The 14,633-nt window shown below is 38.3% G+C and overlaps 1 protein-coding gene across 1 annotated transcript; it reads left to right on the plus strand.

The window, feature by feature from the left end:
- Window positions 1–860: 860 nt before the first annotated feature.
- Suv3 (Suv3 helicase) lies at window positions 861–11,992 on the plus strand. Its single transcript, XM_034969568.2, has 15 exons — window positions 861–1,362; window positions 1,961–2,081; window positions 2,228–2,396; window positions 2,850–3,033; window positions 3,699–3,776; window positions 4,080–4,171; window positions 4,278–4,417; window positions 5,641–5,775; window positions 6,567–6,673; window positions 7,338–7,531; window positions 7,818–7,997; window positions 9,861–10,009; window positions 10,788–10,886; window positions 11,169–11,307; window positions 11,798–11,992. The coding sequence occupies exons 1-15, from the start codon at window positions 939–941 to the stop codon at window positions 11,894–11,896; spliced, it is 2,310 nt and encodes a 769-aa protein (XP_034825459.1). The 5' UTR covers window positions 861–938; the 3' UTR covers window positions 11,897–11,992.
- Window positions 11,993–14,633: the final 2,641 nt, after the last annotated feature.

The raw sequence follows: 14,633 nt of genomic DNA on the forward strand, positions 1-14,633 counted from the left end.
GCCCGCCATCTATTGACGTCTTTTGTAAACTGTTCTCTATTTGTTTAGCCGTGCTCGCGCTTAGATGGCACCACAAGCGATTTTCAATTTGCGATTTTTTAATGTTCTAGAGTTGCACCCCTATGGCTTAGACTTAGAGAGAGAAAGACCAAAGAGTAAGGTAATCACTTCGTTCTTAGAATAAGGCCTGTTAGAAGTAGCCCTACTGTGACACTTACTGTTAGAGCGAGATAGCTAAATGCATTTAAGTTCTTGTTAGAACGTGACAAAATATTTATATTTTGTCCTTATCACCGTGGCCGCTTTTTTTGTTTGTCAAAATGTATTTGTACGTGAGTATTTGACAAACAACGTGAAGTGTGGAAGGAATGACATTTCACAAGTAAGAAAATCTGCTTGAGCGAGAGGGACTGAGGGGGCCACGCTAGTTGCAAATCTGGACATATCTGTGACTACGTTTTATAGACTTAACTTCAAAGAATTTCTAAGTACTACCTACTGTGTATTCCTTCTTCTTCTTCTTCTCTTAATATATGGCTTTTTCCAGTGCCATGTCAGCACAATGCACTTTGCCAGTCTCAAGTAGCTGTGTATTCCTATGTCGATGCTTAACTTACGTCAAAGTCAAACGTCCAAAAACAATGTCCCAAAGCGTAGATAGAGTAATACAGCTAGATAAAGGAACGTTTGCTTTCTCATTCACTATAAAAAGGGAGCACAGATATAGTTACTATTGTGATAAACAGAGACGCAGCTAACCTATTTTTTGTCCTATCTTGTCGCACTGTAATGTGTATCACTACTGATCACAGGCAAAAAGGCTCTAAAAAACTAGAACCCAGAGCCGTAAAATCAGTTAAAAAAATATCACAGACCAAAACATAATAAGGCTTTTAAAAATTTTAGTAAATTAACCTTTTATTTATAATTTTATCAAAATGTACAAAGGTTTTTCACGAATATGGACCGTTTACTGTATAGATAAACTGCAGCCGTGCGTCACTCCATTTGTTTCTAGTGTTTTAAATTCTCAAAAGGGCAAAGTGGGAAGTGTAGGTTATGTTTTTAAGCGAACCAAAAGGCATGATAAAGGAAACCCCTCTGCTCTTTTTGTTCCTGTACCGGTTAAACCAAATCCTGATGACATTAATATAGGTGAAGAGTTCACAGGCCGGTTAAAAAAGCAGGATTTGCTGAAAATATTAAATAAGTTTTATCAGAAGCCAGAGGTTAGAGTCTTAGCGGCTGAAAACGGTTTGGATGATCAGTTATTGCATCAGTCTTTTTTATCCTTTAGAAGACACTGTTTGGAACATGATTTACCTCCAGATTTACACATTACAATAAGTGATATACTAGTAGGTAAGTGTTCAGAGTGTAATATACTTACTACCACACACCACCACCACCATACCACAGTGTAACTTACATATAACATACTATACTACATTAATATGTTTCTCATTTTAACATCTTTGCTGCTGGTATCATAATAATGATTATGATAATATATAGTATCATTTATATTCTGTCTGTGGTATCCTGCAATAATCATACAACTTCATACCGTACCACTAAAGCACCAAGTGCTGTGAGATTCATAATATAGCTAAGCTTTTACTTATGTACTTTTAAATATAGCTTGTACGACCAACTGAATGTGTTCAAAGAGTAAATATTTATGAATCTTAAAAGCTTGGCTTTAAAATGTTGTACTTAATATTATGTACATTGTTGATTTTTTTGCATTGCAAAATTTAATTTTAACTAAAATTAATGTGGCATTATTTATGATTTATCAAGTTAAAAAATTGCATCAAAATGGCATTCATCATCTTTTTATTCATAAAAATTATTATACTACCAACCTAGTCTATTGTCTAATGGATAATCTAAACATATTTCAAAACTTCAGTATTGTTTAAGGTACATGTAAATTTTATTTTGTTTGTTTTTTTAGGTGCTGGTCATGTTGATGATTTGTTTCCATACTTCCTTAGACACGCTAGACTTGCATTCCCACATCTTGACTGTTTAGATGACCTTAAAAAAATATCAGACTTAAGAACACCTGCTAGTTGGTAAGTATAACAAGTTACCTAATATTTATAAAACAATTTCACAATTGCATATTACTCAAAAATAATTTATTTTCGTGTCATTTCTCAGTTTTATGGAACTTGGTATTCTCAATATTATATGATCAATAATGAATTTGTTTGTACAGGTATCCACAAGCTCGTAATATAAATAGAAAGATAATTTTTCATGCGGGACCCACAAATTCGGGAAAGACCTACCATGCGATGGAAAGGTTCCTCACATCTAAGTCTGGTGTTTACTGTGGACCACTCAAGTTGTTAGCTACTGAAATATACCATAAATCTAATTCTAAGGTACACTTAATAGCTTAATACTAGCTGACGACTCTTTGATTTTTTAGGATGCAAGCTGTCTATGCCAAATTTTGTGAAAATCGATTCAGCAGGAAAGGTAACTGACAGACGCACATGTTTTCGCATTTGTAATTTTTAGTAGTTGATATGGAAGTATGCATTAAAACCACAAAAATAAAAAATAAATATTTATTTATTAGGCAAAAATGTCAATCGTAATCCATACTTTTTAATATTATAATTGTGAAAGTGTGTCCTATCTGTTAGCTTTTTTCAGATAAAAAGAAAAGCATGATACATACTGAGTTATAAAAGCTAAGAGATATGTTTTGTAGAAAAAAAATTGCAACAGTAAAGTTATATTACAAACATTAAATAGTCAACTTGGCTAGGTTATCTAGGTAGGCTATCTTCATGTTTAAATATATTTTTATGATAAGCCTATGTTTTTAGGGCACCCCATGTGACTTAATCACAGGGGAGGAGCGAAGGCATGCTTCACAATATAATACGCTAGTGGACAATAATGAAGATACTGAAACAGATAAGGAAGAGTCATATTTGATAGATGAACCAGAATTGACACCCTCAAGACATGTGGCGTGCACTGTTGAAATGACTTCTTTGAATGAATTGTGTAAGTTCTGAGATCTATAGAGCACACTTTGACTATGCTTAGACTTAAGGCAGAGTTAAAACGAGACAGAGCTATATCTCTTACATAAATCTGTCTCGTTTTAACTCAAACTGTCTCAGTCTGAGCAAAGTCAAAGTGTGCTCTATAGATTTTAGCCTAAGAGCGGTTGCGCACTACACCCAATCCGAGTCTGAGGGTTGACTTGGCGGTACACCTTAACCGGTTAACGGTTAACCTTAAGTGTCCGTTCACACAGACTGGCTTGGACCAGAGAACGGATTTTGATAGCGATTAAAATAGAGTGTTGGATATTTGAAATAAGGTTTATTTTTACATATCACCTCTTTTGTTATTGAGAATGCCCTGGAGGAAACCTTACGCGGTTAGTGTGAAAAAACAAAAGGAGCCGACCGGCTACCTATGATTTCTGATGACGCGCTCTTCCGCTCTCGCGCAGCCGAACAGCTCCGTTTGCGTACTCTTTCAGTACAGTGCTCTTCCAGCGGTCTATGTGAAACAAAGCTTGGTCGCTCCGGCCAGTTCCAACCGTACGCGCGCCGGAGCTCTGTGTGAAATGAAGAGCACCGTCCGATTCTGTCCGAGCCGGTCTGTGTGAACGGACACTGATACTCTAGATGAATTTACTTAATTCACATTATTTACAGATGAAGTGGCAATTATTGATGAAATACAAATGATTGGTGACAGAGGCCGAGGTTGGGCTTGGACAAGAGCAGTATTAGGTAATTATTTTATTATGTACCTAATTATTATAAGTATAGATTACTAGATGATACCCACGACTGACTTCATCTGCGTAGATTTAGATTTTTAAAAAACTTTTTGATTTTCTGGAACCAAAAATAGCCTATATGCAAGCTATATCTATATCAAATTTCGTTCGTTAAACGGATGGACCGTGAGAAGCTAGCAGACAAACAGACAGACAGACATATTTTCACATTTATAATTGGAAGTGTGGATGGATGATTTTTATATACATATAAAGCAATAAATTATTAATTATTGTATAATTTATATTTAAGGTTTACAAGCAGAGGAATTACATTTGTGTGGTGAATCAGGCTCAATTAATTTGATAGAAGAAATATGTAATACTACTGGGGAAGAAATTGAAGTTAGTATTAAATTTTAATGCCATTTTTTAATCTCCACATAGTATAATGTTTGTAACTAACTTTTAATGTTACACTTTAAATAAAAATGCTCCTTTGTTATTTTAGGTCAGATCATACAAAAGGCTAACGGAACTCAAAGTGGAAGACAGTGCCCTGGGCTCGCTGGACAAGGTGCGCGAGGGGGATTGTATAGTGTGTTTCAATAAGAACGACATTTACAGTGTAAGTCGAGCGATCGAACAGAGGTCAGTCCCTTGTCGAGGCAGGTATCCAATCATAGATACGATTTTATTTCTCCCTTTATAGTATCCGCAAAATAAGTACTCCAATCTGAAGTTGCAATATGGAGGTTTGAGCACACACAAAATCTTTTAAATGTGTTTAAGTTAAATTTTCTATCCCTGTCCTTTTCTTTCAACCTCAGAATAAACTTGTCAAAAAGTGACAGCTAGACTAATGAGATTGCAAGAGGGTCTAAGGATTAAATACAGGAACCCAGCTGAGATCTGTTTTTTACAATCACCTCATGATACATAGGTACCCCTCGATTAGATTGGACTCCTTGTTTTGCGCGCATTATATTATTTTATGATTTTACTAGTTGATGCTCGCGACTTTGTCTGCGTGAATTTAGGTTCGGGAACTCTAATATCCCAGGACATAAAGTACAGAACATAAACTTTAACTATATCCATATAATAAGTCACGTCGATCCGTTGCGGCGTGATAGAAGAACAATCATATAAAAACTTTCTACTTGGACTACACAAATTTCAAACCCCTATTTCAGCCCCTTAGCGGATGAATTTTCAAAAATCCTTTTTTAGCGGATGCCTACGTCATAATAGCCATCTGCATGCCAAATTTCAGCCCGATCCGTCCAGTAGTTTGAGCTGTGCGTTGATAGACCAGTCAGTCAGTCAGTCAGTCACCTTTTCCTTTTATATATTTAGATTACACACGTCTTAAGACAGGATTAGCTAATGCTCGGGTCTTCGTTTGTTAATTTAAGTTTATCGAATCCAGTTGATATTCCAGGATTAAAAGTATCCTATGTCAGGCTCCAGAATGCAAGATTTCTGACAAAGTACAGTACGCGGCAGAAAATAATGTACATCGACCTTTAGAAGTAGATAGCGGATTTGTAGAGCATTGTCTCTATTATTGAGGCCGACAAAACGTCATATAGGTATGAGTGACAGAAACAAGGCTTTACAAAGCCATTTCATTAGTCAGTACATTATTTTCTGCCGCATACTGTACCATTTAATTGACCTTCAAGTCAAGAGTGTTTAAAGGCGTCGTCTATAGGCAAGCGCGTTCCATCTTAGGCTGCCTCTTCACTTGCCAGCTGGTCTGATTGTAGCCAAGCGCTAGACTATAAGTTGAACAAAAAAACGTGGCGTTCGATTCAAATTTTCCATATGTGTGTTCTACTAGTAAACACTAATAATTTTGCTTCTTTTAGGGGCCATGAAGTGGCAGTCATATATGGCAGCTTACCGCCGGGCACAAAGCTCGCTCAAGCGAATAAGTTTAATGACCCGGAGAGCTCTTGCAAAGTCATGGTGGCCACTGATGCTATAGGACTTGGCATCAATTTGTGAGTAACATTTTTGTATGGAGTCTACATGTAGGCTGAGACCACAACTGCGATGCGACGTCGGGTCATAAAAATCTACGACGTCGCACAAGGCACTGCAAATTTCCGATGCGGTGCCACACCGTATAAACTTGCGATGCGACGACGTATTCCCATTCAGTCGGTGTCCACACCTCTCTATGTGCCATTTTGTGCTGTCTGTGTTTTTCTTAATGCGACTTAACGCAAGTAGAAGTAGGATACGTGTAGTCCATTGCTCACTAGAAATTTATGGTAAGTGATACCGTGAGCGATGAAATTTTTGCGTTGGGTCAACGCATCGCAATGCGATGCGGCACCGTTTTTGCGATGCGATGTCGCACCGCAGTGTTGTGGCCTCGCCCTAAGTTTGCAGTGCTTACACTGCAAACTCTTGAAAAAACTTGTCGATTCACATTGATGCAGAGTTGAGGCTAATTGAAAGGACTATCTAAAATTTTACTAATAGTTGTACTAACCTCCTCCCCAACCTCTCTTTTCCCATCCGTTTGAAAACTAATAACAATCATGACTATTCTTTTTGTATTTTAGAGTTATTAAGCTTTGAACACTTTTTACTGAGCAATTGTGATACCTTAAATAGGTTGTACAATTGATTCTACAATTATTGTCCTACTAAAATAAAATGACGTAAGCGAATGTGCGCTACAAAACGATACGATTTGTTTTTTTGTACATTTTTAAAACAATTTACTGTGACTGAATGAAATGTCTCAAATGAAACGATCATAAACCTAATAAATTCATTTTAGGAGTATACGAAGGATAATATTTTATTCGCTCATAAAGCCCGTGGTCAACGAGGATGGCGACAAGGAAATGGATGTTATAAGCATATCGCAGGCGTTGCAGATTGCGGGTATGTAAAATGGTGTGTGTGTACGAAATCAAATTTAATTATTAAGTATTAAATTAATAAAAGTAAAAAGTTGCTGCCTGTAACTTGAAACGGAATTTCATGAAAAATCTCAACACTAAGTGCTATAATATATACTAATATTATAACGAGGTAAAGTTTGTAAGTTCGTTTGTAGGAACTGGAAGTAATCTCTGGAACTACTGAACCAACCGATTTTGAAAATTCTTTCACCAGTAGAAAGCTACATTATTCCTGAGTGGCTATAATTTATTTTCAATAAATTAGAGATCCGTGCGAAGCCGGGTGGGTCGCTAATAGTTGTAACTGTAATTACTGTAACTTATTATAATTTGAAAATAGTAGGAACGAGTTTCTTGCTGGCTCTTCTCAGTAGTAGTTACTCCTTTCCGAACCGGTGATAGAATCCCAGGCGTAGCATAAGATATACTAGTTGATAAATGAATTTTAAATCTTGAACTTGAACTTTGATGCGAAGCTACTTAAGGGATCTTTCGGATGCTGGATGGGTACTTGAATGGTAAAAACTATAAAATGAACCACACCGCATACGAGATGAAACGCCTATAATGAGTGAGCGAGTCAGAGTACAGCTTCACTTCTATTGTGTGCCCCTTGAGACCTCAAACCTTTTTACATTTCCCAGGTAGAGCCGGTAGATACGGCAGCGCTTGGGAGACGGGTTTCGTAACTACATACAATACAGAAGACCTCGCGACGCTGAAGACTTTACTGTCACAGCCTCCGGACCCCATCACTCAGGCGGGCTTGCATCCCACAGCGGAACAGATGGAGTTGTACGCCTACCACTTACCACACGCAACTCTCAGTAGCTTAATGGTAAGTGACATACTATAAATAACGATACCATAATATTTTTGAAGTACACTTTCCTAAAAAAATTTAATAATTATACACAATATGAAGTTCGTTTTTGAACAAAAAGTGTTTAAACTTTTATCTCCTATAGATAGATAATAGATATATATGAAATTTGGCATGTAGATATGCCAAATTTCAGCCCGATCCGTCCAGTAGTTTGAGCTGTGCGTTGATAGATCAGTCAGTCACCATTTCCTTTTATATATTAGAGTTGATATGGCTATCAAATGAATCTTGTTCGCAGGACATATTCGTCCACCTGTGCACAGTGGACGACTCGTTGTATTTCATGTGCAACACAGAAGGGTTCAAGTTCCTGGCGGAGATGATCCAGCACGTGCCCTTGCCGCTACGGGCACGGTACGTGTTCTGTTGCGCGCCCATCAACAATAAGCTGCCTTTTGTGTGCGCTACGTTCCTCAAGGTAAGGTTATACAAGTGGGGATATGGGTATGTTAGGATAGGTACGTCAAATCAAAATTAATAGTTGGGCCAGTATGAACGTGCGAACGGAGTCATAAATCATTATGATCATAGGGTTGCGAAAATGCCGCAGATGTCGTTATAGATAAAGGGAGGCAGGCCTTCCTTATATTTTAACTAATACGGTAGCTAATTTTGTATTGTTTCCCCTCGCTCGCTTAGTGCGCGCAAGATGTCTGGTAAAATGATTTATGACTCCGTTCGCACGTTCATAATGGCTCAACTAGGCCCACAGAAAAACAAGTTTCGGTGACTTATTATCAAAACCATACCAAGCAACAAAAACAAAGATCAAGTTTTTTTCTAACAATTTATGCCATTCATAGACTAAAGTACGGTTCAGACTAAGCGCAGCGCGACGAATCGCAGCGGAGTGTAATTGACAATTTTATAATCGTACATATACTATCCACAGTCCACAACTGGACATTTTGTCCAGCTTTTGTGGACTGTGGTTAGCACCTGATGTTAAGTGATAATCGCCGCCCATGAACATTTGCAACACCAGAGAAACCGCCAATGCGTTGCCGGCTTTTCAGGAAATTGTCGATCCGCCCCATGTTTTAATCTAGTGGAAACACCGTCGAAGGTTCCGTGGAGTTGGTTCCCACAGTTTGCATGTTTGTGGAAAAAAAGATCTGGCACAACGGGTGGCGAGGTGCACCAGGCACGCATTATGTAGTGGTTACCATATTGGTGTCATTTTAGGAGTTAGTTGATCGACCATTTGAATAACCCCATGTTGTATAGTTCTTGACTCTTGCATTTCATGAAGGCTACTGACTCATGCTTGTGTTTAAGTCGTATCGGTATACATAAGGTAAACCTCATGTGTGCGTTTGGCAGCGCTTGCTCGCGACTGATTGGTCCGACATGCATGCACACTTACGCAATAACCATGTAAACGACGTTACCACAAGTGAAGTTCAGTAGCCTTCGTGAATTGCAAGAACTGTAATCTAGTGGGAACACCGCCGAAGGTAGTTGATTCCACAGTTTGCATGTGCGTTGAAAAAAAACCGGCCAAGTGCGAGTCAGGCTCGCTCAGTGAGGGTTCCGTACTACAGTCGTATTTTTTCGATATTTTGCAGGATAATTCAAAAACTATGATACATAAAAATAAATAAAAATCTGTTTCAGAATGCACAGGTCCTTATACCACCCACCTTTCATATGATACCCCACTTGATAAAGTTATCTTACTTAGAAAATTGAAAATACTAATTATTAGTTCCTGACCACAATTTAATTTTTTATGTGTGATCTAACCCTAAATTCACGGTTTTCAGATTTTTCCCCAAACGTCAGCTATAAGATCTACCTATCTATCTATCTCTTATAGAGAGTTACATTTTTGTGCCGTTTGCCGTGGAGACCCTGGGGCCATGGAGTCTTAGTGCTAAAAATTTTTTACGAGACATTTCACCGCGATTAATAGCCTCAACTGGTGACAGAAGGGCTGGCTCATTTTTTGCGCAGCGGATCAGCCTGGCTGTCCAGCGCGGAAATGCAGCCAGTATTCTTGGCACCATTCCACGCGGTCATGATTTATATAGTAATTAGATAAGGCTAGCTTTAAGTTTTATTGTATTAAAAAAAAAAAAAAGATCTACCTACCTGCCAAATTTCATGATTCTAGGTCAACGGGAAGTACCCTGTAGGTTTCTTGACAGACAGACGGACAGACAGACAGACAACAAAGTGATCCTATAAGGGTTCCGTTTTTCCTTTTGAGGTACGGAACCCTAAAAAAGATCCCATGTCTAGTGGAAATCATTATGATGACGGTGGAACCTCTTTCTAGATGGTCCGTCAGTACAGCAGGAACGAGCCCATAACTCGTAACTGGATGTGCAACGTGGTGGACTGGCCGCTGCCGCCGCCCAAAACCATCATGGATCTCGTACACTTGGAGGCTGTGTTTGACGTGCTAGAGCTGTACCTGTGGCTCAGGTAAGTACCTACTATACCTGTAGCGAGGACTCGCTACCCGCGAGGCAATGAGGTGGGGAAATAGGACGCCGCCTGTTGCGCTCTTTGTCGCACTTACAGGCCTTACGGCAGGCATAGTGACGCATCTCTGTCATGTCGCGTGTCGATGTGTATATTATTTGAAACTAGATGATGCCCGCGACTTCGTCCGCTTGAATTTATCAAATGTCTATGTCCTTCCCCGGGATGCAATCTATCTCTGTACCAAATTTCGTCTAATTCGGTTTATATAGGGTATGGATTATATAAAATAATAATTATTGCATTTATTAATGATCAAAAATACATACTCAGGTCTCGGACTAAATAAAATGAATTCAGTTGGCAGTTAGTTCACTAGCTTGGTTGAAGTTTACCTACCTAGTTTTAATTTTGTAATTTTTAACATTTGGTTTATATATTTTGTTTCACTTGTTTTGTGAGCTGAATAAACTTTTATTTATTAAATTAATATTCTTCAATTTTTCGGAATCTTCTTTAACATCCGTTAGCATATTGTTAATAACAATGCGAACTTGAGGAGAGATATTTGTTCCCACACGTTGAACTGTCAAAAACTGGTCAAAAAGCAAATCATTCAATTAGCAATGAGGGGTATTACTTTACGGATTTTTAAATAACTAAAACTGATTCGAATTCGATTAAAACAAAGACAATATACATAATAAGCTGCTGAGTCGGGTATTCGAATTCCCGAAAATCCTGTAAAATTTATAAATGTTTAACATTTTTCCCTCAGCTATAGATTTCCAGACATGTTCCCCGATGTAAAACTCGTACGAGAAATGGAAATCGGTTTGGACGCTATCATTCAGCAAGGAATATTCCAAATTACCAGGTAAGGAATTTATTCTACCTATCTAATTATTTTCTTTTAGGCAGTTGTGACAGAATTATTGCGTAGCATCATCCTTTTAAACTATCTGTTAGATTTGTGAAGTAATGATCAGGTATCTCTCATGTATCAATAGATACGGAATATTTATGTCCGAGATTTAAACGAGATTTTTTTGTGCTTAAAACAATATGGCGGTTAACTAAAGATTAACGGGGGGGGGGGGGGGGGGGGGGGTCAGCTTGTTATAATATACTTGCTAACAGTCAAACTTTTTTGTTTTAGGTTGTTGCGGAACTCAGAACAAGTCCTCCGTAGCGACCTGGAGATGTCTGATATAGGCAAAAGAAGAGCGGGGAAACTGCACGCACAATCCAAAGACGACGAACCTAAGGGGAAACTTTCAGAAATGCTGGTCGCTAAGGTGAGTGTTTTAATTTTAGTAGTTTAATTCGGTGTCAAAAGTGCATAAGGATTGATAGAGAGGCGAAGCAAGTGCCCATAGTCCCTGCAAATAAGAATACTATGAATGGGCCATTACAAAAGTCATCATCAACATCATGATCAACCCATCAACGGCTCACTACAGAGCACGGGTCGCCTCTCAGAGTGAAAAGGGTTATTGGCCATAGTCTGCCACGCTGGCCATGTGCGGGTTGGTAGACTTCACACACCTTTGAGAACATTATGGAGGACTCTCAGGCATGCCGGTATCCTCAGGATGTTTTCCTTCACCGTTAAAGGAAATGATGTTTAATTAATTAAAACGCACATAACTCCGAAAAGTTAGAGGTGCGTGCCCGGGATCGAACCCCCGACCTCCGATTAGAAAGCGGACGTCCTAACCACTAGGCTACCACAGCTATTACAAAAGTACGAAGTGAAAATGTTCAACTTAATTATTGTTGTTGCAGGGATTAATAACTCCGCAAATGCTAAAAAAGTTACAACAAGAACTGAGCGCAGAGAAACCCGATAGAAGAACAAAAGGCGGTAGAAATAGAAGGAAATAAATATAACTTTTATGTTATTGTATGAATTTATGTTTTGTGATTGTTTTGGTGTATGATCAAGTGTGAATGTGTAATAAAGTATATCAGTGAATAGTTTCATGGTTATTTTATTTGTTGAATTGAAATCCTAGTATTATATTGGATAGATAAGACGACTATAGGTGCCGTCCAATTTCTAAACGCGGTTAACTGTAAAAAGTAGTTTTTGAGTTATCGTCTAAAACGTTGGAATTTTCAAAAACTGATGTTTCTAAAAAAGAATGCTACGTAGGAACAAGATTTTTAGTTAGTTTTTAGTGTGGTCTTATTTAGCATCCTTTTTCAAAAACATTCATTTTTAAAAATTCGCACATTTTTTGGCGATAATTCAAAAATTACTTTTTGTATTTACTTAAACGCTTTTTTGAAATTAGACGGCAATATTGATAGTTCGTCCACTAGGCAGACGGACAAGTTTAAATGAGTGACAGGGATTAGCTGGATACTTATGAGCGAACCGCGACGGTAGTGTGGTACCTACAAGGTGACCTATGAACTGAGACGAGACGACGAAATGAAATATGGACGCCACTCTACGGACGAGAGAATCGCGGCGATAGACAAAATTCGATACAAACTCTATGGGCCAGTCTCCTAGGGCGATACGACGAGTGACTCTGGACGAGTATAACGTCACGGACTCGTTGCGTCTCGCGACGATACCGTCGAGTCTCACGGCGTTACCGCCAATGATATTAGAAGAAAAATAGGTAGATAGGTTACTTATATCAAATTCGATGTTTAGTAATGGCACGCTGCGTCAGCGCCGAAAGACTCAACACACATAAACGCATAGATAGTATTTTAACCTCACACAACAGAGAGTAAAGGACGGTGAACTAATAACCTCAGCTTCAGTTGCGCACGAAAAAGAGACGGTTATATTTTGCACTACCTCGTCCTGCACAGAAGAGTGGAAGAAGGACGGATATATGCCTAATAATGCGAGCGTAAAAGAGACGGGACGAGACGGTAAACTAGAAACTCCAAAGAAAAAAAAAACAGCAAAGTCTATTCGGCTAATGCCGATTTATGCCTACACTGTAGTTGAATAGTAAAATAAAAACCTTATACTGTGGTATTTAATATATTACGAACTAGCTTTTTCCCGCGGTTCCGCTCGTTTTTAGGGTTCCGTGCCCAAGGGGTGCCAACGGGACCCTATTACTAAGCCTCCGCTGTCTGTACGTCCATCTGTCAGCGGGCTGTATCTCGTAAGCCGTAATAGGTAGACAGTTGAAATTTTCACAGAATGTATTTCTATTGCCGCTATAATAAAAATAATAAAAATTAAATTAAATTAAATAAAGGGGGCTCCCATACATGGAAAAGAAGTCGAAATAAAATTACTAAATTTTACGCGGACGAAGCCGCGGGAAGGTAGGTAAAGGAATAAAATGTGAAATGAAAATATTTTTTATTTTTGAAAATATTTACTATTACACAATCTACATACTCATAGCCAAAATTCCCTCATTGTATGAAGAGACCCAGCAGTGGACCGTAAAAAGATGTTAGACCATAGTTAATTTATCCTTCCCTAAAACAGGAAATATGCACACTATTTGAATTGTCAATACTCAGAAGAGACCTATCTGTTTATTTTATATTCTTTGATCGGAAACTTTAAAATACGTACAACGATAACTTGATACGTACTTATGGCATGTGACATAAGGTACAAATTGCAATGAGTTGCATTTTACACGAACGTGCACGAGTTTGTTATTGTTAAATAAGTGAAAAATACGAATTATATAAAAGAAATAGTTTTACTTACGAATGAAATGTGATTCCTTGACTTTTGGAAACCTTGCTTGTGTAGTTTGTGCAGAATCTCATCACACACGGCGGCATTTTCGGTTGTTTTGGGAGACGAAAACAAAATACACATTACTATCAACGACGTCATCGATAGCGCGACGACAGCGGGCGACTGAGCTCAGGTTTGCTAATTAGCTTAGTTTTAACGTGCCACTTGCGGTCCGCGTATAACGTATCTACCTATTTTCTTCTAATATCATTGGTTACCGCGAACAGTTGACGCAGGTTGAACAGGCGCAGCGAGGCGTTGCGGTCACGTCACGCGGTGATCCGTTGTGGTCTCGTGGCGTTTCATTGCGAGTCCCGACGAAAAAAAAAGTCAGTTTTACATGTTATCATATCAATTATGGCACACGCATGAGCCAATGAATAATAATTGAGAGAGATTAATTATTGCTATCGACAAAGAGCATGCATATCGGTACATAAGTGTATTTTCTTAATTTAAAAGAAATAATTAAGTTATCTTTTGTGTATTTTGGGTGGGTTATCAATAACAAAAATGCAAAAGAAGTTACAGTAAAGCATTACAAATAAAAATATTAATTACTTAATCTATTTAGTATAGTACTTAAGTTGAAACTTACCTACCTATAGAAAAGAAGACGGTTAAAAAAGGGGGAATGGATAGATAATGAAAATGAAAGTTTCAGAACGAAAAGATCTTAAAAACCATACACCATGACTAATCTGAAATGCGTAGGTAAGTAAGTATTTATATATATTAGATTTTAACTATTGTTTCGCCGAGGAAGGGAACAAATGGGGCATTGACCAGACCTAGGTACGCGACAGGTCGAGATGGCAATCGGGGCGTCTCCCTGCCTCATACCTCGATTGCCATGTCGACCTGTCGACCTATATTATGTATCGA

This window comes from Maniola hyperantus, chromosome 6, assembly GCF_902806685.2.
Source record: "Maniola hyperantus chromosome 6, iAphHyp1.2, whole genome shotgun sequence".
Taxonomy (NCBI): Eukaryota; Metazoa; Arthropoda; class Insecta; order Lepidoptera; family Nymphalidae; genus Maniola; species Maniola hyperantus.